At 34.7% G+C, this 27945-nt stretch overlaps 1 protein-coding gene across 1 annotated transcript; it reads left to right on the forward strand.

Annotated features, from left to right (window-relative positions):
* Positions 1-45: 45 nt before the first annotated feature.
* Positions 46-27945, forward strand: LOC120532845 (DCN1-like protein 1). The gene is made up of 7 exons (XM_039759272.1): positions 46-444; positions 6638-6854; positions 16633-16801; positions 17117-17247; positions 17342-17424; positions 20834-20930; positions 25003-27945. Exons 1-7 carry the CDS (start codon positions 442-444, stop codon positions 25077-25079), a joined length of 777 nt encoding a protein of 258 aa, XP_039615206.1. The 5' UTR covers positions 46-441; the 3' UTR covers positions 25080-27945.

The raw sequence follows: 27945 nt of genomic DNA on the forward strand, positions 1-27945 counted from the left end.
CTTTGTACCATCAAACGCGATAGTAGTTATCCCAAACTGTCACCGGAATCGGCAAAGGGGATTAAAGTGGCGGTATAAGTTGACATTTAATTTTTCAAAAGTTCTCAACCTGAAGCGGTAGACGTTAGCGTAAAGTTGGCAGCACAAGAGAAAGCGATCGAATGTGCTAATTCCATTTGTGTTGCACGATCGTGTGTGGGTCCAGGCCGCGGGAGCGTGATCCGCGTTTTTGTTTAGTGCCCCGCGCACACACACGCACACACACACACAGGTGCCAGCAGGTTCCAGCCCGGTGGCACTCGGCAAGCAGTTGGCACTAACGCGGTTGTTGCTCTCACTGCACGCCGCTGCCATCGGTGGATCTGGCGGTAGGCAGTGCGCATGAGCAGGAACAGGAACAGACTGTGAAGTCGAGGAGAGTCTTGTCAATTATAGACAAACATGGTAAGTGAAAAATATAGCCGTCGTTCTCTTTCTTTCTAGAATGTACTCATGGGACATGCCTTTCAAAGTAAGGGACGGGAAGAAAGAACCCAAATATAAACGTGCATGTTTTAGCGTAATTCAAGAGGGTTGAAGGTTTGTTACAGAGAAAAATAAAATAAAAAAGAGTGCTCGGTTTAAATTCATTGTTGGCAACTGTAACACCAAAGGCTGAAGATGCCGGGTCCCCCCTTTCCTCAAAGCCCAGCCGTATAGAGACGAATGAGTCGCTGCAGGCGGTAGCACTCGAGAGTCGGTGATTCGCGAGGCCTAGTGGGATAGACTGTCGTTGTTTCGGTCTTACATTTTTACAGTATGAAAAGCAGTATTGAAACCGAATCATTTGCGATGCAGCTGCATGTTTCGATAAAATAAGGAAAGCGTGACTGATGTCAGTGCCTTTTGATGTTGCATTTTATTCATACAGGGGAAGGGGTGGGGGGGGTTATAATAGCGGTGGAGTGCCGGGTCTGACGAGATGTGACAACATTACATTGGGTTGGGTCTGAAGTGAACATAAATCTACGTGATGTATTTGAGATCTGCTTTGCAACGGTACCCTATTTTCGTTAAAACGTGGTGGCGAAAAGGTGATCACAATACCAATTGCACACAGGGAAGTTGCGCCGCAAAAACTTTTGCCAGGCTTGACAAATCCTGGCGGTCGCCTCAAACTCTCAAAGCTGTCATTTCTCTCACGTCGCCTAGCCTTTGTAAAAGCGAAAGTCTTTTTATGGATGTATAATAATTATTCGTTTGATTTAAACGGTTCCTTTTACTCATTTCTTGATGAATTGCCAAAACGGAACAATTTTATAGATGTGAACAATTTAGTAAAAGATCTGTCGGAAGATTTTTAAAGATACTGTTGTTTTACCTTAGGGAACTGAGTGCATATAACAACAATAATTACCATGGACACGTATGCGTATTCACGGTTTGTATAATAATTTAGGACAGATTAAAAAGCAGCTTTAGAAATATCAGGAGTAGCAGAAATAGCCAGACGAGGTGCTGAAATCGTGTACAGCATCTACTAAGGGTTTGCTTCTTCAAAGCATGCATAATGTAGACATAGAGTGAGCTTTTTGGTCACATTCTGCTTTTTGAAATGTGTACACATTATGCCGAAAACCACTGAAATGCTGTGCAATGATCGTTTGACTGAGCTTTAAAGAAGACGCATTAAATACTATTTCAACTTTTTTCTTATAAATTTTAATCTTTGTTTGCTTTGGCTAGATGCAGGGTAGATAGGTATTAGTTAAACTATGTTGCATGGTTTGCTCACTCACTCTCTAAAGTTGTATGATTTGCCTGGAGGGATCGAAATGATAAATTAATGTGCTTGTAGAAGTGAATACCACCAGAAAGATTAAATTAAACACATTAATTAATAGTTTTTTTATTTTGAAGATGTAACTACAGCAACATTTAAATATTGTTAGTGAAATACTGTAATAAAGTACTTTTTCCCTTGATTTAGGAGAGTGTGTAGCTTAATATTTGGGCAAAGATTATTTCCCAACATAGCTTGGTTCAGTGTATATCAGCCGGATTCTTGTCCTGAGAAGGTTAAGAATTTTTCAGTTCATATAGCAGACAATACGGAATGTAAATGTAATAATCACAAGCACTTCAACCTAGGTTAACCTGCTTTTTCGCAGTGGGCTAACTTGAAGCAGAGGCTGTGACTGTTAGCAAAAACATGGCCACACACAAGCTGAACACTAAACTTGGACATGAGTGTCGCTTGATATTACTGCCTATTTTACTTACTTATTTCTAATAATTATTTTTAAGAATTCTTGTGCTGCTGGTCATGTCTTGTCATCAGTAGGGCACATGTAACAAAACAGTATGTTGGAAGTGTCCGTTTACTCAGTGGCAGTCCTTGACCATCATGAGATTTCATAACTAAAAGAAAAATCCCTCTCATCTTCTTGGGCATAGTAGAGAAGGCACAATTTTTAAAGAGAACCAGATTTTTACACACAATTTTATTTGTGTGCTAAAGGTCCTCTGTGAGTTGAGTTCGAAATATGTGCTGTTCTGCTTGACCATTTTGATGCCTTTTGAACGTCAATTTCTTTTACATTTCAGAAGTGTGAACAATGTATTTTTGTTTATTTTAGTAGCTAATTTTGATGAAACATTTGTTTTACCTACTGATTCACGACATTGTTAATTATGTTCTGTTGATATCAAAGTATGCAATTAATAATATGAAAAGTTTCATCAATAGCTCCATAGATAGATTTTGTTTGTTAACTTAAAAGATATCCTTGCTGTCCCAGAAAAGATAAGCTGTTTGCTTAAGCTTTAAAAAAAAAATTCATCACATAAATTTGGGGTAATTTTTTGGAAATGTAAATAAATGTTAATGGACATTGTGGACATAATGTATGCAAATTCTACAGTTTCCTTGTGGAATCAATGTACTTCACAGTGTTTTTGTTTTTACACAAATCTCAGTTTAAAATATATAAGTAAATGTATTTTGATATTGAAAATCTGCATTTCACTTAGGAATTTTGCAAAGCACTACTATGGCAACAGATCTGTAGTGAATTACTTCCTTTGTGGCGCTTAGTAAATCTGAACATCCTTATTTTTTATCTCTCTATTATAAAATAAAATCTTGACTTGAGACTATTTCTAAGAAATTTTTTAATGTCCCGTGAGATGAGACTATTGCCAAGAGATTTTTTCAAGTCCCGCTCTCCTCTCAACCATCTACAGTTAACTGCCCACGCCCACGGTCTTCTCACCTCTCATTCGTGTGAATGCTTTTGACAAAGACAGTTCCTGCACTGTCAGCTCTTATAAATTTTTATGCTTTCCTCACTTTAATTTCCCAATAAAAGCTTATTATGTCCTAATCATTGAAGAATTTCATCCCAAAGGGTTGCCAACAGAAGAAATGAGTACATGGGCAATCCTAGCATCGAGAAATGATGAAGACAAACAAATAACGTGAAAATTGTCGATCAGTCACACGACAAATTGGTTAAATGTGTATCGATAGACTATGCTGAAACAGGTGGTGGTGATGGTGCGGAAGATGAAAACATCAACTTACAATTTCCGGTAGAATATCTACAACCATAAACACTGTCTGGTCTTCCACCAGCCGAATTACTGTTGAAAGAAGGCTGTATCATAATGTTATTGCGTAATTTATGTCTGAATGATGGGATATGCAATAGGACAAAATTAGTTGTATTCAAAATTGGTCGAACAATTCTGACATGTAAAATTTTAACAGGCGACAAGAAAGGTAATGTAGTACATCTTCCGCAGATAACATTAGACACCAAAGGAGGTGTTGATATGCCATGTTGATATGCCATTCATATTAAAACGTTTACAGTTTCCCGTAAGAATAGCTTTTGCTATGACAATTAACAAATCACAGGGACAAACATTCGAAAAAGTCAGTTTATTTATTAAAGAGAAATAAATAATATTCACTCACAATCAGTTGTACGTTGCATTGTCACGATGTAACTTTAAACAGAATCAAAATTCATTGCAATAGTGACGAAGAATTAATTTCAAATATTGTTTTTACTGACGTTTTACTGTAAAAGTATACGTTTAAAAAGTATTTGTGTGTTAATTTCAAAGCCAGACCAAAATCGTATAACGCAACAAATACCTCTAACACAACATGAAACAGAGCCCGCACGGGGGTTAGCGAATGAAGCAAGCAGGGCACAGAGTCCCCTAGTCTTGTTAATTTTTCAAATTTTCTTCTTCATGCTAGTTTTAGTCTTAACTTTTTATAAACAAGTTTTATAAATTTTTTTTTGTTGTATTGAAAGATTTTGTTTCATTTGTCAAGCTGGCCCATAACTCTGAAGATAAAAAGTATTTTTTATAAATTCCCAGCTTTAAATATAAAATATATGGATAAAGTCTAGTTTTTAAATGTTGTATTCGTAATGAAGCTGCAGTGACATACAGTATATACTGTGTGAAGCTCTGGGGCAAATACAGCCGCCCTAACCTGACACAGACAGACAGGACACGACTTTGCCACACAACACGTTTTATTTACAGTTGGGGAGTGCTTTTCTTTCGCTCCCCTCGGCACAATATAGTCCAAAGCATCAATAATCAACACAGTCCTTTTCTTTTTCTTTCCTTCTTCCTCTGCCTCCGCTCCTCTCCTGGCAAGCTTCTTCCACCTCATCCTGACTCTGGCTTCTCAAATGGAGTGAGGCAGCCCCTTTTATTCAGCACCTGAGAGTCCTGCAGGTGGTTCATCAGGATTACCTGGAATCACTCCCAGGTGTGGTGGAAATCCTCTGTAGGACTATGCAGCTCCCCGTTTTGGCCCCCACACAACCCAACAGGGCTACACCAAACTCCAGTTCCCAGTGTGTCCTGTGGGCATCCCTGGTGCCACAGCTGCCCAGGAGGGGTGCCCTCAAGCGTCCCAGGGGAGGTATTGCCTCAATGATGCTCTCTCCCCGGGTCCTTCTATTCCACTGGTGTCACAGCCGGGTAATGGATGATGGAATAATGGTTTAAATTATACAGTTGTGTTTCCTTAATGTTTATATACAATTGAGGTTTTCATGTTGCTATGTACACTGTTCCTGCAAGCTGTGGGAATCAGACTAAAAACCTTTTTCTTGCAAAAAGGTCGCAACTCCACATTTAGAGGTTGAGTATCTTAGAATGGTTTCCACATATGCATATAACCACTGAATTCTTGTTGCTGCTGCTGCAGTTACATATACAGAATTAGTCTTTCCTCATTTTCCAGAGAAATACTGAAGAAATGGCTAAGGATCTGCGCTGGTATCCCAAAGGTTGCCAGTTAGAATCCCCGTCACTGCCAAAAGAGATCCTACTCTGCTGGACCCTTGTGCAAGGCCCTTAACCTTCAATTGGTTCAAGGGTGCTGTACAATGGCTGACTCTGCGCTCCAAGACCCCAAGGGGTATGCAAAAATGAACAAATTCCTAATGCAAGAAATTGTATAAGGTGAAAAAAACAAAAAAAAAAAACAAAATTCAAATACTTTGCTTATAAGGCTTGTATGAATTATTTCCTACTACTTCCCATTCAAGATGGGTTAATTAATTAAGTAATTAGCATAGACCTCTTTTTTTTTTTTGTTTAATACTTTTTTGTCCATTTGGTCTGGTATAGTAATACACACCCAATCTCTTTGTTTCACAGCGGCCTTCTCCTCTTTGGATAGAGTCACCCATTTTAACCGCTTCCTCTAAGCATTAGAGCTGACCACTGCTATAGTTGAAGTGTTTTGCTGGGAAAGTGCAGCAGAGTTTGCTACCGTATTGGCCTGGTGTAGTGACTGTAGTGGTGTCTTGGCTTTGGTTTCCAGATGTGTGAGATGGTTTATCATTATTTTGACTCATCCATTGTCCACCACACTGTTGAATGTCTTCAGTGGGTTTTTCTGATGTGCTGACCGGTGTCTTGCTGTGTTGTAGTACATATATCAAGATTTTTGTTTCCCTCTTCAACATGTTAAACACACATTTATTGGTTAGCTCAGATTAGTATTGTGGCTCACTTTGTTGTGTGAAAGTAAGTCAGAAGTACAAGAGGTGACTTTTAACATGTACATTTGCATAATAGCAATATGGTGTCCCATTTGTTCTCAGAATAGCCCTATTTTATTCAGGTATGGGCTCATCGAAATGTTGAAAGTATGTCACAGTGTTATATTGATATAAGCCAGCCAATAAAACATAAACTCTTTGGTTGATGAAAACCACAGCTAAAAAGTATTTGAACTGAATTCAAAATAATATATTTGCAATTAAATCACAGATTTATCTGAATAGCTCATTCAAGGTAACCCAGTGCTGTTCTGTGTTTTGAATTGTTTCTGTGTTACTGTTCAAAAGAGTTAATACATGTGCATGAAATCACAAAAAAAATGTTGAATTTAACTTCAGTTGAAGTTTACATGTACAATGTTGGTTAAATCAATTTGTGTAAAGGTAATTATTTAATTGAAATATTGCTTTTGTTTTTAAAATTATTTAAAAATAAAGCTAGCTATTTTAGGTAAAATTATAGTTTGTATATTTGGTTTATTGATGTTATTGGCATGGTCGGAAAAAGGCAGCTCTTTTGTTCTAATAACTTTTAATTTGTCTGTTTATAGAACAAGCTGAAGTCCTCTCAAAAGGATAAAGTTCGCCAATTTATGATCTTCACACAATCTAGTGAAAAGACTGCAGTGAGCTGTTTATCTCAGAATGACTGGAAATTAGATGTTGCTACAGACAATTTTTTCCAAAATCCAGAACTTTATATTCGGGAAAACCTTAAAGGAACATTGGACAGAAAAAGGTTAGAACAGCTCTACAATAGATACAGAGGTAAGCTGAGTTCCTTTGGTGGCTAAATGTTTTCTTTTATGGACCAGATGGTGCATAAAAAAGTGTTGCATAAAACCATTACCTGTATATCATTTCTGATGGTAAATTGCACCATTCCCTTTATTTGAATTTTTGGAGATATGACTGTTAATGTATATGTTTAAGACTGTGTGTGTCATTTATTAGATACCAGTAACAGCGTACTGCACAATAACTTGCAGTGAATACACTTGACTTGAGCATTCCTAGTTTTCATCCTCTTTCTCTGCACATTTAGCATTAATTTGCTTAGAGGTTGATGCGCTTGCTGCTTCCTGAGCAGCTCTTCTTTTCTCCACCCTAGTGGCCTGCTGCTTCTCTTCTTTCGCCGGCATCTTTTCGCATTAAAACTGATCAAGTTAATTTTTGTGTTGCAATTGCTTAGTACGTTTTCTTTAATTTTTCACTTAAGCCTTCACTTGCATTTAAGTCTTCAATCTGCCTCAAAAATGATTAGCGAAGGTTGTAGGGAATGAGAACGGTGCCCATACGCATGCGCCGCCTGGCTGCCCTGCTGTGCACTGCCGAAAGTTGATTCTATAATAAAATAAAAATAAAAGAGTAATACAAATCATCACCCCGAAAGTGGATAGTAGACGTCACGTAGTATATGTGTACCAAATTTCAAGTCAATAGGTGAAACGGTTTGCGAGCTACAGGTGATTTAAAATCCTGGACAGACAAGCGAACAGCCACGGTAGCGTATTATATAAGAAGATGTAACCATTTATGTATTTGTTCCACACCACATACAGTACTAGTATGTGAAATCACACTGCATACTAAGCCATCATTTTTTGATACTACACCTTGAGTGATTGGTAACAAATAACCTCACAGATCTTAATTGCCAAGTTGATTGTAATAGTATAAACACTACTTTTGAAAAGCTTGACTATAGAAGTTTTGTGTATGTCTTGTGTTTTAGCAAGGTTTTAATTGCTGCACTATATTCCTTCTGTGTGGTTTACAATGCTATCAGTATTGCTTGCTAAAGTGTTAGAAGTAATTACTGTTAATTTCTATTTTTTTGTTTTCATGTCCCAGTCTATCTCCTCAAACAATCAATTAGTCCTGATGTGCTATATCTTACAAGCAGTTTTCATGTTACACTCAATGAGAAAAACAGCAGTACAGATGATTTGAACAGTAAGGTTGGAGAATATATATTTACTGCTGCTTCTGTATCAGGAAACAAGGAGATTATAACATAGTAAGGAGTACAGTGGTTTAAAAAAGGTGATGATACTTTACAGAAAACATAATTTAGAAAAGCCACATTTATTTTTATGACTCAAATGGATTTTTTTGCTAATCCATAGTTCCAAAGCAGCCCTGGAACAAACCACTTCAGTGTAACAGTAGCAAAGCAAGTGACTGAACATTATATTAATATGTAATCCAGTAGCTACAGGTGATCAGTAGTGTGTTAAAATTAAGTCTTACTCATTGGCATTGGAACTTGCTAAGTAGGACCTTCTTGCTAATGAAAACCACACTGTTTGTCAGCTGTCTTTCTACCTATTGTAGAAATACAGGAGACATATCTCTTGTAACACTTGTTTACTTCAAATTTTTATTGCCATGGGTATTAAATCTCAAATTTGTAGTACCCCTACTCCTTGAAAGATTTATTTATTTATTTATTGGGAGCATTTTTGAAAACCTAGTAAACACAAAGAACAAAGCATTAACAATACATTTTAAAATAATAAAGTGTCAAATCCCTCTGCAAGGACCCCATCCATCATACCTTGATATGAACCAAATTTAGTCATTGGGAGTTTTGGAGCTAGAGATGCCTGAACAAACCAGAGTTAGAGGCGCAACACATACTGCAGACCTCAGAGGAGAATAAAAAAATGAGCACATCAAATATGACTATGAGAAATCAAGGATTAAAATCATGATGTTGGTTATTTGCCATCCTTCTCTAGACTACATGCCCAGCAGATTGCCACTTCTTAGAACTGGAGTGGGCATTCGATCATCTAAGCCACTGAAAGTTCAGGTATAAATAAATTATAGAATAAAGCTTTCCAAAAAGTTAACGATAAGAGTCTGAAAATATCCAGTGAGAGGTTAATGCTGATTTTGCAGTAGACGTGCCTCTGCTGAATGGGAGTGAAGAATACATATTTTAAGTAGGAGAAATGTTTGTGGCATAAAGGAAATGTTTGTAATATTTGCAGGGAAGTTAAGATATAAATAATGTACATATTTTAAACTGCATTGTTTATTAATTGGGGGGCTTTAAAAATAAAGATGTTTTAAAAACATGTCCATGTAATTGTGGTACTGAATGAAGGATTCCTGCCAAACTAAAAATATGTGTAAGGGCCAGGTGGATGTCTTACAGCGAACTGTGTACAAATCTGCTTCCAGGTTCAGTGTTGGAGATGCAGAGTGATTTACGGACCTTGCAGCGATTTATAAGTGTAATAGCTTATGTGATATTATTTTGTAGAGTTATTTCAAACACCCATCTCTATTTTAAACATTTTATAAACAATCAGTATTAGGGATTAATTTTTTAATGAAGTGATTGACAATAGTGTACTCAAATTTTGAATCATTAAGTGAAAGCCAGTTACCTTTAAAGTGGATTTGCTTGTACATTGAGATCAGATCAGGACTCCTAGTGTGGTCAATCTGTAAACTCACCCTAGTTTACAGGCCTAGATGCTTGCACCCAGCAGTTAAAAGCATTTCTAATTGTGATAAGTGTGTGGAAAAGGCACAGTCTTCCCCCAATACATTTTGTAAGAGTACAGTAATAATATATTATTTATATAGCTCCTTTCCCCCACAGATACCATCTCAGAAAGTTGGGTGCAATAGCACAGCTCCTTCTTTTGGTAGCAGTGCAGGTAAATCTTTGAACCGTCAATATGTAATTTTCAGAGACGACTGTGTTAATTTTTGAACAATATGTGAAAGTGATACATGGGTGTTAACCATATTCTCATATAGCAGTGGTGTGGCAATATATTACAATAAGGTATATGAACACTATATTCAGAAAGACTTTCTGTGTGTTCCTGTGACATCTAAACACGTGAAAAAGGTTTTCTTGCTTGTCAGCAAATGTAAATGTCTTATGAAATAGTCTGATTATAATATGTAAGAACCACTTTTGCCCATGTTCTTGGATACTACAGTGCAAATCAGCCATAAAAATATATAAATATACCTATAAACTTAGTCTTCCTTTCCAATCCTCAACCTTCCCTATCCTTAATATACTGTAAGCCTTTCCAGTGACTGATCAGTTGCTTAATGAGAGTAGCTATTTATAAACTTCTAAAATGTCAATGTACGTGAGTTTTTCATCTATGATTGTAAGTTTTTTGGGAGGATGAGATAAAACTGGAGGGAAAATCGGCAACTTCTTGTAGTACCATTATTTGTTTAAGACCAACATCCAGAAATTTATGTAAATGCAAAATAGAACAGTAAAAGTATAATTCAGTTTCCATTGTAATATTTACCAATAAATGTTACAGTGTCAGTGTTAAAGAGAGTTCAGTTTGCCATATTCATAATTAATCAGCTGTCTTTATGTATGGATATCTTTGAGATCGATCTTAAATACTTAAGACTGCACTTTGAAACTCTGTTAGTGTTACTCAGATACTATAACCTGAGGAAGAAGTTAATTCTGTTTTTTTATTTTAAATTATTATAATTTGATTTCTTTTCACTGATTATTCCAGGAATGCTCAATTTTGGTCTTGTAGACCCTCAGTTGCTTGTAGGTTTTTACATCAGCCAAATTCTGCTTTTAATTTGATTCTGTATGAATTATTCATGCTGTTATTTCTTTGTTTATATGAGTTTTTCCTTTGCCATTTTACATACTTTCTCACTAGACACAAGTGTGCATGTCTAGTTTTGCACTTAAAATTTTGAAGTGACAATACTCTCCCTCTGCATATTATTCAGTTGAAAATCTACTCTGCCATCGATAGGTGGCAAAATGAGTTGCCATCAGTAAGTATACTGCAAGGAGCACTAGTAAAAATGAGCATAAAATATCATTATAAAAATGAATAAACAAAACACAGAGATTTGTTGATAAATATTTTTTAAAAAAATTAGTTTGTGCCATATACTATATTCATCACTGAAGAAGAAGCTGCTGGAAGTTGTTAAGCATGTAAGGCAAAATAGCCGTCACCTTTAGTTTGAATGGGTCGAACAGAACAGTTGGGTTATTGTTGGTGGTCCTGTCAATAAGATTTTTAGCAAAATATGTCAAAATAAAAAAATCAGACCAGTCCATACACTGAGGGTTGCAATTATTTTAGAATGACTACTTTCACTGTGAAATCTAAAGATCACCAAAATTCTTCAGTTAAGAGAAACACTGAAACGATTATGCAGAGTCCATCAAATGGGTGTGAATTTAAACCAAGAATTTATTGAGAAAGCTCATAAAGCTGTGTATATGATTTTGAAAAAAGATATTTTTAAAAAGTACAAATCTTTTATAGACCTAATGATTTTTCACAGAGTGAAATGCCCTAACACTAATGTAATGTTTATTTAAAATGTGAAATGCACCTTCCAAAGTCATGAATGACACAATTTAGCGGTAGTTTAAATTGCAGATCTGTAGTTGCTGGTGAAAACATAGCCATAGATATTCCTCAACAGAAATCTGTGCCTCTACATTCATGACATAATAAGAATAACTGCAGCAGCCATCTTCCTGCAATGCACAGAGTTAATGGTCGAAGCAGTAAGGGGAATTCTGCACGAGGAGGATCAGTTTTTGGATTTGGGAGTGACTGAGTATGAGTGAGTTTTATTAAATGTGCGATTGTAATCACATGAGCCTGTATCTTATTTGACCTAAACAGTACATTTCTAAAGAAATAAACTTATTTTGCAAATGTGTAGCACAAGCACTTGCATGTCAGGCTATTGTCAGCAAGAATAATCCAGATTTGCTCTGGTTGTCTACAATTATTCAGCAATCATACTTATTTTACATACAGGGATCAAACAGAAGTCTGATGTACATATTAATTTTAAACAAATACAGCAATGTATTTTCATTGAAAGTTTCTTATTCTTAAAAGTTTCTTATTCTTAAAATTATTGCTACTACTGGGTAATGACAGGTTTTAAGACAGCAGTGGCAAGGGCTGAAGGAGGAATTCTTCACAGAAAATATACACTGCATTCATTTGGCTTTGCCCTCATTGCAAATCAAGTGGCAAATAAAGTACCTCACATGAGGAGATTTCAATAAATAATAATATTAGTATATTAAACTATTATTTCAGGTATTCTGTTGTGCATGTAGAAAAACATGAAAGATACATTTTCTCATCCTTTTATCCATTTGACTTGATAAGTTTTAAATATTTAAGTTTATTTTCCAGTGTACATAATACAATGAAATTCATAATTGCGAGTCTCCTCAGAATAGTGACAGTGATATAAGAATACATACAATATTAAAACTGTATTTGTTCAATTAATGGTGACAATTTTTAATGTTTTGAGATAAGTAAACTGATTTTTGTCAGTCTGTCTCTGTAAGAGTTTATTTGTAACAATATATTAAACTGTTTTTAATAGTTAATTTAACACTATGAAGTACTGTTTTCAAATCAACACTTTCACTCATATGGGTTAAAAGGAACAGATTTTTAAACAGTTACAGATTGTTTTGGTGCTTTCCTAAAGTGGCCCCTTGGACAGAAAATTGCCTCCATAAAAGTACTAAAGTGAGGCAAAAATGAAACCTCAAAACTCATTCAACATCAAACATTGTATCTTCTTTGCATCAGTTTAAAATCATTTTTCTGATATTGCTTATTTTGAGATATCTAAATTATTGCTTGCTGATGATTAGTACTTTAGTGCAAATGATGGTTGAGTAGCTTTGCTTGTATGGCATTCATAATCATTTGCATCTGTGTCAGCTAGTTACCTGTCATTAAAAGGCATATTTTCTGATTACTCCTTCTACATAATATTCTTTTTTTGAATAGCTGTCCCTTTTCTGTGCTTTTTCTGTGGTCAGAAATTCACTTCAATATGTGGTTTGCATGTATTCAATTCCTAAAGTGGATAAGTGGTTTTACAAAATGAGTGGATATATTTAAATATCAAAGTGTCTTTTTCATTTGTACGTCTTTTTTTCTGTGAAGTTTTCTCTCTAAATTTTATTTAAATAGCTGCCATTAATATAGCAGACTTATGCAAATGACAAGCAATACTAAAGGGAAGCAGTTGTATCATAATATTTTCCACCTTTTTAATTGTTAGCAAGAAATGGATTAAACAACCAAGGTATCTAAAAATAAGTTAGAAAATGACATATACACATACTTGTTAAATTCATGTAAGAAATAAATATGAAGTAAATAAGCCATGATGTGAAATTTTTAGTGAACATGATATTGTAAATTTATAATTGAAATAATATGTTTAATTCAGTTACAAGTCCATGATTAAAAACAAAAATTGGCAGCAATGAAAATGTACAGAAATACCCCACTCCCCATATTTACTATCTTGAATCAGAGGCATTTCTACAATGATCATGCAAAGAGATTTGATCCTAAATTCTATGGCTTTGTCTATATGTGAAAAGTGGACTACATATCAAACCTGAAGTGGACCTTCAAATGTAATTACATATATGCAATTACATTATTAAAAGTGTGTCTACAAACTGCTTGTTACGCACATTGGCATAGGCTTCTGCTCACTCTGTGTTTTTCAGTTGGGAGACTTATGCATAGTAAAGCAAAATTTATGCACATGCAAAAAGATAAGTAGACAAATATAACAACAATACATGAGATTTAGCTAATATCAGGTGTCAGAACCTTAAAGCAATAAGACAAAATTGGGCAACCAAAATTTAAATGTATTCACATATTGATATAAGTCAGCAGAAGAGCAATACAGAATGACGAATCAGAGCATGCAATAGAAATACTGTTTAATTCCATTTAAACACAAACTTGCACAATGATACAATGCATTGAGTTTGCTATAGGCTATTATGAAGCACAAACTGTTTCTCATTATTTCAGATATCGTTTGCTTAAAATGTAGCATTAACCCCAATGGTCTAGCATCTTTAATCACCAATTAGGGTGGTGTATTTACTTTATATATGGGAAAAAATATTTGAAACGTAGTGAGCCATGACTGCACTTGCTAGGATTTCACCAGTGGCATGTTGCACAGAGAGTGCACTTTTAGAGGTTGACTAGACTTCTTCGCTCATGCCACATTTGGCTAAAAGTTGCAGTCCTTATGGATCTCTGCCAGCAGCAGCTCTGCAACGTTGAAAGGTCAGCTATGTAGTTCAGCTATTTCAGTTAAGGTACAGATGTTCTTTGTACATGGATTCATTGTAGCAGGGATCTTTAAGAAACAACTTATAGACAGATTTGGAGTATTTCAGACTATTCTTAGTAAAACCTTGCCTATTGTCATGAAGGCTTTTCATTAGTTTTTCCTATGATAAAAAAGTAGATGTGAGCAGAAGATGGATTCCCCAAAATTTACCAGTGCAGTACACATTTTGCGAAATGAGTACCATCAGTGAATGAACACACTTTATGTGAATAGGAAACACCAGCTTTCAATCAACATTTAAATTCTCACCCCAATCGCTGGCCTTTTCAAGAGATAATCCTACCAAATAAAGATATTTGAGAGAGTTATTAGGGTTGAGACAACATGCTCATTCATATGTGCACAAGTTTAAGGTCATTTGTGATCTTTTAAAGAAGCCATTAGTGAATAGGATTTATGAACACTTATTCATGTGTACGAGTATTTTACAAATCATTTATGGAAACCTTTAGTAAATAATCATCCATATAAATTTAAGGTCATTCTACACACATCTTTATAGATGAGACCCCACATCTGATTATGTCTTGATTATTTTTCACCCAGAAAATTTTATGTTGAGGGCATATGATCATAGTGTGCAGCATGCATCATTCAGTTTATCTAATATTTCAACAAAGTATAAAGTTTGACCATGATAGTCAAAAATCAAAAGGGTCGTCTATCCATCCAACTTCGGCTACTAAAATTGAACTAAAACAGTGTTTATGCATCATCAAGCATCTAAGCCATGATTAATCCATGTATGCTGGGAGACTTTAGAGTATGTGGATATAAGTTTGTAGATGTCTATGGTATTAATTACTTTTGTCACATTTTTCACTTTTCAACAGCTTAAGTATTTCTTTGTCATTGCAAACTTGTCAGTCTTTACCAGCATACAACTATTCAGAAGTGACAGTTTTCAGTAGGATTATACAATAATTAGAAGCTAATAGAAGCTTCCGTTTTTAAAAAAATAAAAATTGTACACTGCGGGAGTTAAGTTGTACCCCCTTCACCCTACATGTGCAAAAACTGAAAGAAGTAAGACACTAAGAGAAAGTAGCTGCTGTTATGAGCTGTAGAATGAATTCAAATTACAAATGGACCCATTTGTTTATTTCCACCTGATCTCTGTTCTAAGTGGTGGACAGTCTGGTTACTTGAAAAAATCTTCTCTTACTTAGAATTTTCTAGCCAAAAAATTAATAAGGATTTAATGCAAGAGAGAGTCATTGAAAATTTTTTAACAATACTGCCTGTGAAGTTAAATTTATTAGTGCATTTACATACAACAAAAAGAGCATTGTATTCAAAGATGTTCTTTTTTTTTCCTAAATGCAATTTTATTACGGAAACATTTATCCACCCACATTGAGTTACCACCTCTACATCTTTTGTAATGGTTATTATCAAACACTTCTTCTATATTGTTTGGTTTAGGCACATGTTGCAATTACAAAGAAGAATATAGGAACTATTTCAGTTTCAAAAATCCAGTCTAAGCATATTCACATGTCAGGTTCTGATAAATGTAATCATAGCCAAATTAAGATTTAGATTATGAATGTAGATCTTCATTCTAATTCGAAGATTATATTCAAATCTGTTTTTGTTGTTATTGATAGTGTAGAGAAAAAATACAATGCGTGTTGAAAATATTGTCATTTTAAATTTGGTCAGAGGAAGTGAACAGCATAAACATAGACAATTTGTTTCTTTTGAAAAAGTTAAAGTAACATTACTACTGATTTAAAGTTTGTAGTCAAGAACTGGCAGTGTTGCATAAAGTTCCCAAAAGTACCTTTCTGGAATATGATTTAAGTAAAAGTAAAATTTACCCATGAGAAACTTACTCCAGTAAAAAGTAGAACGTTTCTGATATTTAGTGTACCTAAGTTTTAAAAGTACAAGTAAATGTAGTAGCTCCCTGTGTTTTATATATAATCATTAAATTAAACTTAAAATAATTGAGACTTCCTTCTTTTTGCATGCAAGTCATATTATTGTTACTAAAGTAAATAAGCCAAGTAACCAACTTTAAGCAGTAACACTGCTTTAAGAAAGAGTTAATGCATTCCAAAACCCTTTTGAAAATGTGTTTCATAACATGAAAACCTAATTACAGTTAATTTAAATGGCCCCCATTTTTGTTCAAATAACTCTGTGATAGATTTAAGTTTAATTGACTTTTTAGCCTACCTTTCTCACAGATACAGATGCCCTAAATAGTTAAAATCTGAACAAATACAGTACTGTAAAGGTAGAAATAAGTCTATTCTTGTTTTACTGTTGCATATTTCAAGATATGGACTAATGTTCAAAGTAAATTGAAATGAAATAATAATCATTTTTATTTGTGTAGATCCTCAGGATGATAACAAAATTGGTATAGATGGAATACAACAGTTTTGTGATGACCTTGGATTGGACCCAGCAAGTATAAGTGTACTCATTATTGCTTGGAAATTTAAAGCTGCCACACAGTGTGAATTTTCCAAACAGGAATTTTTGGAAGGAATGGCAGAACAAGGGTACGTTACATATCAACAATATAATTACAATGCATCTCTTTTTATAACTGAACTGAAGTTTGTTTGCTAAACAGTTCCGCTTATTTGCTTCGGTAGATTTTTGATAACTTTCTTATGACTTGTAATTCTAAGTACATAAAAATATTGATGTAAGTTAGGCTTTGAAAAAGTAAAAAGTTAATTCTATTCTATAGTTTACACTATTAAACATTGAGCATTAATGTTGTATTTGAGATTATTATGCATGTAAATATTTTAATGGAAGTTAGAAAATAACATTATGGAATTCTTACTATTTTTTTTTGTTTCCTCAAGATGTGACAGTATAGAAAAACTAAAAGCACAGCTGCCCAAAATGGAACAAGAATTAAAAGACCATGGGAAATTTAAAGACTTTTATCAGTTTACATTTAATTTTGCAAAGAATCCTGGACAGAAAGGTTTAGGTATGTTTTAGAACATCTATCTATCGATCCATCCATCCTCTTTATTTATACAGCTCCAAACCTATATTATTTAATTAAAATTTTATTTTTGCAGATTTAGAAATGGCAATTGCATATTGGAATTTAGTACTTGCAGGAAGATTCAAATTCTTAGACCTCTGGAATAGGTTTTTGTTGGTAAGTTACAGAATCAAACTTTTTTACATTGTTTATTCATAGTTAATTGTAATTTTTTAGTTATAAAAAGAAAACATATAGACATATGATTTAATTTTTAGCAAATGCTACTCTACTTACTTTTAGAAAAGGACTATTTTTGATATCGCTTGACAGGTTACATTTTGAAACTTTGTCATGCTTATTATATATGAAACATTTAACTGCATTCTGTAAGTAAATCATACTCCCATTATTATTAATTATAACAAGAATCATCTATATATGAATTTCCAATCTGATTAATTCAATTCAATGCTGTGGGAGCTAGAACCTGTTCTGTTAACATTAGTGCCTGGGTAAGAATTAATCCTGAACAAGATCTGCCTTGCCATCATGCCACCCTTACTATAATATGTAAAAATGTGTTGTTTAACAAATGCTTCTGATTTTAACACTTTAATATACTACATAATTGCTTGAAATCTCTGTTTTAGTCTATGCATATTTAGTATTCTCTGTCTAATTAATTTAGTTCTTACACTCTGCCTTACAAATCCTGTTTTACTTCTGTTTTTTTTTTCTTTCAAATCAAATTTTTGAATCTGATCACATAATTAAATTAACTGTCTTTCTGCTCTTGTTCAATACAAATGGATAATTGTGTAACAGGCTTTATACACACTACGTTTCTGATAAATTTAAAAAGAAATGCTTCTGTCTTTTTTTGTCCAGTAATAAGTTCTTTCTATTCAGTCACTATTTTCTGTAGCTTTTGTTGACAGTGATCTGCTGTTTATCTTTATCTGTTTGATACTGGTGTAGATAGAAACGAGATACTGTAGTTATTTGTGTTTTCTTAAACTATATACCCTCAGTCAAGGCTATTTTAGTTGAATGCTGAATTTTCATTATTAAGATGTTTTTTCCAGCACTAAGGAAGTTTTGACACCAGATCAAAATGTACTAGGGCTTAATTTGTACCACTGTTTTTTGTAAAAAGACATTCCCAACCATTGAGTAGTGTTTTTGCAGATAACCTACTCGCCCAAGCTGTCACAGGATTGTTAAGACCCTTAGAAATCTTTGAAAACCCTAGAAAATGCACTTGCTGCCTTGATAATCCTGGGAACTCATAAATTCTGTATCTGATTTTGATAAGCTGAATAGTGAAATAATGTTAAAAAATTAAAAAATATAGCTGACAAGAATTTGTGCATGACACATGGTCTCACAATTGAAAGTCTTACCTACTCATGAATAAAAAATGTTGGTGAAAATTTGATAGGTAAATGTCCTTTTCATGGTGACTGCCAAACAAACAATACAAGTCATGTATTTCACTTTGTGTGTAATGATGAATTCATCTACGTCATCTTGTGCAAGCATGAACTGTCTTTACATAACTGATATTTTTTTGTGTCATATTGTCATGCCTTTCTTTCAGTTGCGGTAGCATTTTAAAACAATATGCCATTGCTGTTTATAATCTAAATCAATGTACACTGTTTTTATTTATGGAATGTGTAGTTTACAAAAACAATAGATACACATGAGTTACAACATTTATAAAGGAGCCTCTTGGGTTATGAATGAGTTCTGTTCCCACCAGTGTCCTTAACCCAGTTTTTTATGCTATTTACAATTTGCATGGAAAATGTCACTTAGTGGAAATAGTGGAATGCCTGATGTTTATTACTTATTTTACAGAGAAATGTTTCAGACTTATTTGTAAAATGACATAGATGCAATATACCAGTACTTAAATCACAAGACACAGATAATTTAAACTAAAATGAACCACAGATACGTAAAATATGTTGACCTTATGCTTAAACATCTTATAGTTTTGATAATGACACAGTGGAGTTGGTAAAGGCATGATGATGGAATGAAAATCCCACCACTAACTGAATATTGATTCCTCTGCAGAGACATGCTGTCTTTGCTGAGGGGTTAATAAGAGTGTCACTCCAAGCAACTGTACTCCCTGATATGGCATGGATGCGTGGCATATTTAGAATGCTGGGAATTATAAGCAGCAGTCTACCTCTCCTCAGCTAACTAAAGCTGCCTATCCAATTGCTTAGTTGTTACAGAGCTTATTGTACAGCTGCCAGTTATGTGTGCTGTTTTTGCTGTAGGATTGCTAAGATTTTTGCCTGCCCATCGATAACATTAATTAACTGCAGCAACCCTAATACGAACAAGGTAGGTGCCTCTATATAGTTAACCCCCTTAGCATTACCCCTGATCGTTCCTCATGCTCAGAATTCTATGAAATTAGTTATTCCAGAGTCAGAATTGAGTTGACAGTAATGATCCGTTTTTTTACAGTTATGCGCCCAAATAACTATTGGGACAGTATTCTTTTGCTGTCTAGTGGATGACATAATGTTGCAAAAAACGCATGAATATTTCTGTGCTTTTTTTCTCTCTAAGATAACAAACACATCTATATTCATGAATGAGGTGGAACCTTCAACCAAAAACAATGGTATATAAATAAGAACCTTTAAAGGCAGCTTTAGAACAAACTGAAACTGAACCATTAGTTGAACCAGTGATAGGGATGACATTATCAATTGGCCATCAGAGATTGATACAGATATTGTAACTGATGTATACTGCACTGTACGATTAAACCTCCATAATATTCCTGGTCAATTCAGTTATGTAAAGCTGAAGTAGAATGCAAGTAGCTGCATGTCAAAAAAAGGCAAAACACATAAGTTACCCATGTAATGTAAATATGTAGTATTCTCATTAGAATAAGGAAACTTCAAAATAAGGTGACCTGTACACTAAATTTAATTGCAGAAATTAGTATTTTTTCTGAGTTATTCAGAAAAATCAAACATTGACCTTGAATCATTTCTTTGACTATAGATTGGCAGTTCTTGGAGCACTTGCTGTCTAGATATTAAGAACTTCAGTTTGTGGCAGGGAATGACTGGAATAAAACCCAGGAATAACATTTGGTGGGGTTTTTGGCAGTAGAAGCACAGTTTTGATGCTTCTGGCACAACTGTATTTGTGATAGTGGGGTGGAGTGAATGGAAATTTACTTAAATAAATAACTCTTGAGAAAAAGCATTCTTTATACCGTATGCGCATATACAGATCACTGAGTTCTGAATTTGCCTGCTATATGCTCTGTTTTTAGAGTTGAGTTAATACTATTTTAAATTTTGAGCTATAGTTCAACACATTAGCTCCATACATGGTTGATTTACAGTTTTGTGTATTCAAAGGGGATTTAATAGGTCTGTGAGATTTTTGGACGCATTTTTGTCTTTTTTTTTTTAAATTAACTTCTGATATTTTAAGCAACATTTGAGTCAGTACCGTGCTTTTTAATCATGATTTTTAGAAATGAATGTTTTCTTATGAGTTATGAAAATGAGACACACTTTTTTTTTTATTGTAGGAACATCATAAAAGATCAATTCCAAAAGATACCTGGAACCTCCTGTTAGATTTTAGCACAATGATAGCTGATGACATGTCAAATTATGATGAAGAAGGTAAGACTGTCTGCTTACGTAAGTAATGTGCAAAATGTATTTAGCTTGTGCAATCTTACTATTGAAGGGAACCTGTTATGAACGATAGATACAGCATTACTTTATCAGAATGTACAGTAATTTTGAAATGGCCAAGCATGATCAGTGCTAAATGTTAAGACTGGCAGGATATACAGTACACCCCCAAAGTTCGCGGGTGCCCTAGGAATGTAACACCATGAATTTTGGATGTGGTTAAAAAAATATGTATTTTCATAGTTTAAACCCGAAATATGCCCCCAAAACACTTTAATTTCAAAATCAGCTTAATACATTACCTAAAATAAAGAATGTAAAGGTAAACCTGTATACTGTACTATGTCTCCTGCAGTGCTAGAATGTAAAATACTGACGTTACCGCTATATGTACTGTGAGTCATGCAAGCGTGTTTTCATTGCCAGAAGCCTTAGACGGTGCAGCTTGTTTCAGTGGCGTCTTGGGGCTTTAACCCTTAAACTGCCACATACTTAGGTATTAATGCATCCCTAGACACCAAATACTTTTTTGCTGCACTTTAAGAAAACGTCACAATTAACAAAGAAATTTTAATGGAACACATTTTTTTTTTCATGCAAAGAGCATCACAATTACTGCAACACTGATCATTTTACACACTGCTAATGAATTGTAAAAACGATTTTAAAAACTTCTGGAACAATATGTACAAAGTTCAACTGACGCCATGGATGGAAAAAAAAAAAAAAATCACCTTGCCAACTGTGCTTGAACAGGCTGCACACAAGCACACAGAGGTAAGCGCTGACGCTCTCAGGCTCGTCTACTGCAGCAGCTTAATCCCAGGGACAGTGAGGCTTGCAGGGTGTCACACTTGGGTCACAAAAATGCACAGAAACACAGGTGATTGTAGAGACAGGAACTTTATTCAAACACTTCAAACAAACTTGTCTCTTTCAGAAGTGAAAGGAGCTCAGTATGCAGTTAGCTATCGATTAAAGAACAGACAAATATTATAGGGAAGCACAACCCCAAACAGAAGCAGGGAATGTCTGAGGGAGGAGAAAGAAACAAAGCAATCAGCCAAAAAGGACAGGTACAGTTCAGGCTTTTAAGTGAGCGTAGCGCGAGAAGACGGTGATTTATTTATTTTTATGGTGGAGATTCCAGCCTTGACCCGACCTGCGCGCATTCACAAACAGAGACAAAAACAAAGCAAACCGGTAATCAAACAGCAAATAAAGAATGTAATGAAAACAACGATACCACCCCTGTTCCCCTTACGGCGATTACACATTAAATACAACAAAGCACATACAAAACCCACACAGTAAATAATGAAAAAGGGCAACGGATGAAATGTAATGATGAAAATAGATAGTCCATAGATCCACAAGTTGAATGAGAATGTACAGATAGTCCTATGGCTAGTTCCTGAAATGCTGAAGACAGGTGGGCGGGTTCAGGAGCGCTCCTTTCTTTGCAGGATAGCCATGAATCCACTTACAGTCCTCATGTACACAGAAAGATGGCAGACAATCCAGGCGCACGAAACGATCTAGGACAAAATTAATAAGTACAGGTAACCCAACAGAAGGCAGACAGGAACTTGAAACACAAATTACAAAAACTTTTTTTTTTTTGCTTTTGGTCACCGGCGCCCTTTTTAAAAGCTGCGCTGACATCCTTTGACCTCAACAGCCCCAGCACCCTCAGCAGAAGACCAATCAGAGCCACTACAGGGACTGCTGGAAGTTGCCGTTTCAAATTCTGTTGGCTACTTTCATCGTCCCAAGTCGCGGTTCTCTCTACAGTACAGTATTGCCACAAAAAAAGCCATAAAAATTGCGGAGGATATTTGCGGTTTCCGCTAACAATTATTATTTAGGTTCTAAGGAAAAATCCGTGAATGACTGAGGCTGCGAACTCTGAACCGCAACTTCACGGGGGTCTACTGTACTTGTTTACCATCAGTTTTACAGAATTAATTAATTTTTTTTTTTATCTGTACATTTATTAGTTCTTAGATTGCCATGAGTAGCTATGAGTGAAGGTTATGCTTTCTTAGTGTGTCAACCCTAACTGTTGCAGCCTTTGTTGGGTCACATTTTTTTATACATTTGTATGAAGCTTAATCATTCAGATCATCATACATATTATTCATAGTTGCATAGTTGAATTTAAAAAGAAAAGTATTAAGTAAAAGGGAAACATTTCACAAAAGCAACACATTACATTTACTGAAATTAAATTGACAATATTTGAATATTTCATTTTGAATAGTAACCACTATTTGGCTTTAACTGAAGCTTTACTTGAAAAATGGCTTTACAAAGGGTTTTACTGTAGTCTAGACCCTTTAGTTGACTGTAAAGCCTTATACTGTAAATAACACAGTAGTATAGTTTTAATTAGCAGGCTGGAAAACTTTGAGCAATTTGCTTGTGTGTGGTATTTTTACTACTATAGCAGAACAGATGATACAAATTATGGATAATTAAACATTTTGTAGGATGTACAACTGATAAAACATAAGCAGTACTGTATTAATAATAATAAAATTAATAAATATCTATCACATACCTCCAGTACCCTGTAGGTGACTTTGTGTTAATATGATGCATCGAGTATATTTGACCTCATTCAGGACTCCTTTTTCTTTCAGTACCCTACAACGTCTCCATTTGTGTAATGTCTTATAGACTGCTGATTTGTCAAATTTCAGGACCTTAATTTCATTATTTTATTGTCTAGGGAGTCTATAAAGATGATATAATCATCATGGACTGCTTGATTTATCTAGCAGTAAATGCTACATTGATTTGTTTAAATGTTCTGCCTGGTAACCAAAAAAAAAAATGCTGGTTTAAATCTATATAAATATAAAAATTAAAACATCATATCAGTGCTACATGAATTACATGAGTTAGTGAATACCAAGATAACTGAAGATATTTTCATTTTGTTCCAACTCTTAGAGACTGCTTTTGTAACCACACACTTTTCAAATCAGGTTTGCCTGTTAAGGATTGATCCATTATTTCAAACTCCTGTATATGTTGTGTTGTTTTCAAATTGCCTGAAATAGGTATTCTAACTTTTTAATTATTTTTTATTGCTTTTTTGGCCTATCCATATGGAGTTTCCTTTAGGTACCCCTGTTTTCCTCACATAATCCAAAGTCAGTTAATCAGATGATGTTAAATTAGCCTTAAATAAGTAGGGGAGGATGTGTACGAGTATGGTGCCCAGTCCAAGATTAGTTTCTGCCTAACATCCTGTGATCCTACTTCTTTTGACCCTGAAGTGGAAAAGTTTCTTAGAAGATTGATGGTTGGATAGACAACTTGTAGCTGTGTTCATTACAGTTGGAGGATGACTGCAACATCTCCCTTTCTTTATCAAAGCTACGTATAGTTCTGCAATAAAAAAGCAAATAATCTCTTTGTCATTTCAACCTTCTCAGTTTAAATATTTGACAATACTAGTTATATCGATTTCAATTCACAGTTGATTGGTCACATTATTGCTCCCTCAAAGCATGTTAGAATCATGTACAGTATTTGTGTTTCTGATCTAATTAAAAAATTATATAAAAGCATAATTGTGTTATGTAAGCCTAAGAGTTTCCCACTTTATTAAAATAAACCTTACCCAATGTTTAAATAAAAGGCACTGTTCCCATAATCCTGAACTGAAATTTAAGCCCTGGTGTTCTCAATGCCAGAATAAGCTATGTGTTTATTTTGGTATAAATTAAAATAGTTTTTTTTTCTAGGAGGAGGATGGATAATAGTGGTAGTTATATTATTTGTTTTTAATGCACATTTGACTTTTGTGCCATTACCCAGGTCAGTTCAGTAAAATGAGTGGTCTGTACAATAAAATAATGTGATCATTTTTCAGATCTATTTTTCTATGCCGAGTTAGAATACTTTATTAAAAACTAACAGGAAATGAACAGCAGGAAATTAAAAATGATTTTAATACTGTACAATGTATATCTTTTAATAAGCTGGATCATGCATATATAAATGCTACTTTTTGTTAACAATAGTTATTTTCAATTGTTTCTAGGTGCATGGCCTGTCCTTATTGATGATTTTGTGGAGTTTGCACGACCTCAGATTGGAACAAAAAGTACAACAGTCTAGTAGCCTTTGGAACCTTCTAGAACGTACAGTATGTGTTTTGTACAAATAAAAATCATACAATTGCACAGTCAGCTAAGAGCTGATGATGGGACAGAGCTGAAGATCAATGTTCCCTCATCTTATGAGGGCTAAGAAAACACAAGAAGTTCAAAGACATATCTTTATCAGTCATCTGATGGTGGTGTGGACTTCTTTCTTTAGTGAGGGACCTCCATTTGTACCTGTTTCAAACACCTGGAGACAATTTCCCATTTTGGATCATCCTTGACTTCTCTTTTTACCAATCTTCATATTTTTTTGTTTTCAAGCAGTTGACATTAAGCACAGCACATGTCTTAATCCACACAAGGGTCTGTCTGTTAATGAATGTCACACAACTTTATGTTGTTAATTTTTATTCCTCGTATCACTTTTCCACTTTGGTTTCATTTTTTAAGCCAGGACGTGACAGACCAGCACGAAGCGTATGATGTGTTTTTATTATTTCCAAGAGGATCATAGTTTGAAACAATGGATTCTTAACTGACCATGGTATTTCTCGTGTGGAAATAAAGAAGACAGCACACTTGAATTAAATTCATCATTTGCCTTTAAACGTTTTGTTATTTTTGGTTTGTTAGAAGAGTATCTGCCGAGTTTAATGTTTGAATTTGAATTTCTTTTTTTTTTTAGTTTTTGGGTCAAAGTTATTCTGAAAATACTGAATAGGATTAGAAGTCAAACATGTTTAAATGCTATTTTGAGTTTAGAAATGCTACTAAAGATTATAGTGCAGTTTCATTAAGAGTATAATGTGTTGAATCAAAAAAGTCAAGTAATTCTAGAAAGAGTTTAATTCTCATCCCTTTTTATTAATTGTATTTCATGGTAAAATTAAGAAAACCTTTAGTTTCTTCATATCCATCATTCATGGAATTTTTACAATTTTGCAACGATTTTCAGTTTTCTAACCCTAAGTTCTGAGAAGCCTTAAAATGGTAAAAAAAGTGATAAAACTCTGTATTTTGATACAACTTGTATTAATTCAGTGATAGAATTTGGAGTACATGTGTAATTTAACTTACCACTACATTAAGCTGAAGTGTTTTGTCTTTTATAAAGCCTTAGAAGAAACATCAGTGAAGGCTTCTGGTGTTTTCAAAACTCGCATACCCAAAAAGCCTTTGAATTTTCATTATGTACATGGCTTATGTTTCCTGTAGCTGAGTGCTTTGACACAGAGGTGCCCCTCTAGTACCTCAAACTGTTGTCTTTTTAAAGCACAACTTAAAAAATCGGTTCCATTAAATCACATGTCATTTACCATGAATTTAAATTTGAAAACAGATTTACAGATAATCCTCAGCTACTTTGAAACAAATTCTGTCACAATGCTTGAGGAGACTGGGATGGTCTGAACAAGTTGTACTGAAGTCCTGTGTCACCTTGACCTTAAAAGGTGTCTCCCAGGAGACACAAGTAAGGTTAGTAACTTCAAGTAGTCTAAAAGCTGATCAGGCTGCTGGTTGGCATAAGGTTTAATTAATGATGCCAACTATTTGTTTGCCAGTTGATGGCTACAGTGTGAGACCACAGCTGTGTCCCAATCCAGTCATCACTGGCAACATGACATTGCTAGGCTGGTGTTCACAGCTTAGACCCTGAAGTGTTGTAGGTGACTCATTAATGGCAGTAATAGGATGCTGGTCCATCTCAAATAGTTGAACAGCTTTCAGTTTCATAGTTAATGTAGATGTGTTTTTGTTACATTAAGTATGTTAATTGTGAACCACCTTTTAACTTCTGTCCAGGAATTTAACCACTAGTCACATATGCTGTTCTCCAACCTGTAATGGTGCAGATGGAACCGGCTAAGCGATCAAAAAAATATTGTTCATGTAGTCATAGCAAGGAAATGGTTTACAAACTGTTATTTAGTTCTCGGACTGCTTTATGTCGATTTGAGTTCTTCTTCTCCCCAATATCAAACTGTATGTTAGACAGGCATCCTTCATGTGTCATGCTATTAAAAATATATGGACCTATCTACTGGCTTTCAGATGTTCAAACTTAAATATGTGTTTGTCAATCAGCAGCATGAGACCAGCATCAGCTGCTGTGAGGGAAAAATTGGTATTGTTTAAAACTCAGTAAAACTAAAGCAAGAGATACTAGGAAAGTGTCAAGTGCCACATTCCAAATTGACCCAAACTACAAATAGTGTGGTTGTGAAAGCCAGCCGATCTAGAAAATAAAGCAGGTGAATGAGGAGAAGAAAAAGGAAAGCTACCAAAATGTGGGATTAAGCGTTGGGTGCCAATAAAAACGTAAAATAAAAAAAAGGTGGTTGATAAAATCTTAAGGAAAGAAGGAAAACAATTCTGCACACTCCAGAGAGTGCTAGTGAGAGACTGGAGTAATGTCAGTGGCTGCTGTGTATTGATGATTTTTAAATGGAGAAATGCAAAACTGTTCACTTTGTATAGTGCTAGAAATGTTTGTTTTTCCGCAGACCTTTATGCTGTAAGGTCTCAAAATACCCTAATGACATTCATCCTGATTTCTTTCAAAAGTTCTCTTTTGAAACCTTCTAGAGGCAGATTCATGACTGTCCGTATATATTTTGATCTACTTTGTTTGATGATGGGCCAAAGTAGAATGTACGCAGCGTTACTTTTGTTTGATGTCTGTGCTTGCTTTCTTTTGTACTGTTATCATTTGACATTTTGGAAACAAAAAATTCATTGATTAATTGATCTGAAATGTTTACAGTTCCTACACCCTTTCTCATTTGTCAGTTCTGCTCAAAGAAAGGGGAGGGGAGCAAAGTGGAACTTTGTTATAATTACTGTGTAATTATATGGATTTATTAAAGCTTAAAATTGTC

The sequence above is a fragment of the Polypterus senegalus genome, chromosome 1 (assembly GCF_016835505.1).
Source record: "Polypterus senegalus isolate Bchr_013 chromosome 1, ASM1683550v1, whole genome shotgun sequence".
NCBI lineage: Eukaryota > Metazoa > Chordata > Cladistia > Polypteriformes > Polypteridae > Polypterus > Polypterus senegalus.

Coding starts and splice junctions, on each gene's coding strand:
- LOC120532845 (XM_039759272.1), top strand. Junction 16,802..17,116: donor GAAGGAATGGCAGAACAAGG/GTACGTTACATA, acceptor TGTTTCCTCAAG/ATGTGACAGTATAGAAAAAC. Junction 17,248..17,341: donor TCCTGGACAGAAAGGTTTAG/GTATGTTTTAGA, acceptor TTATTTTTGCAG/ATTTAGAAATGGCAATTGCA.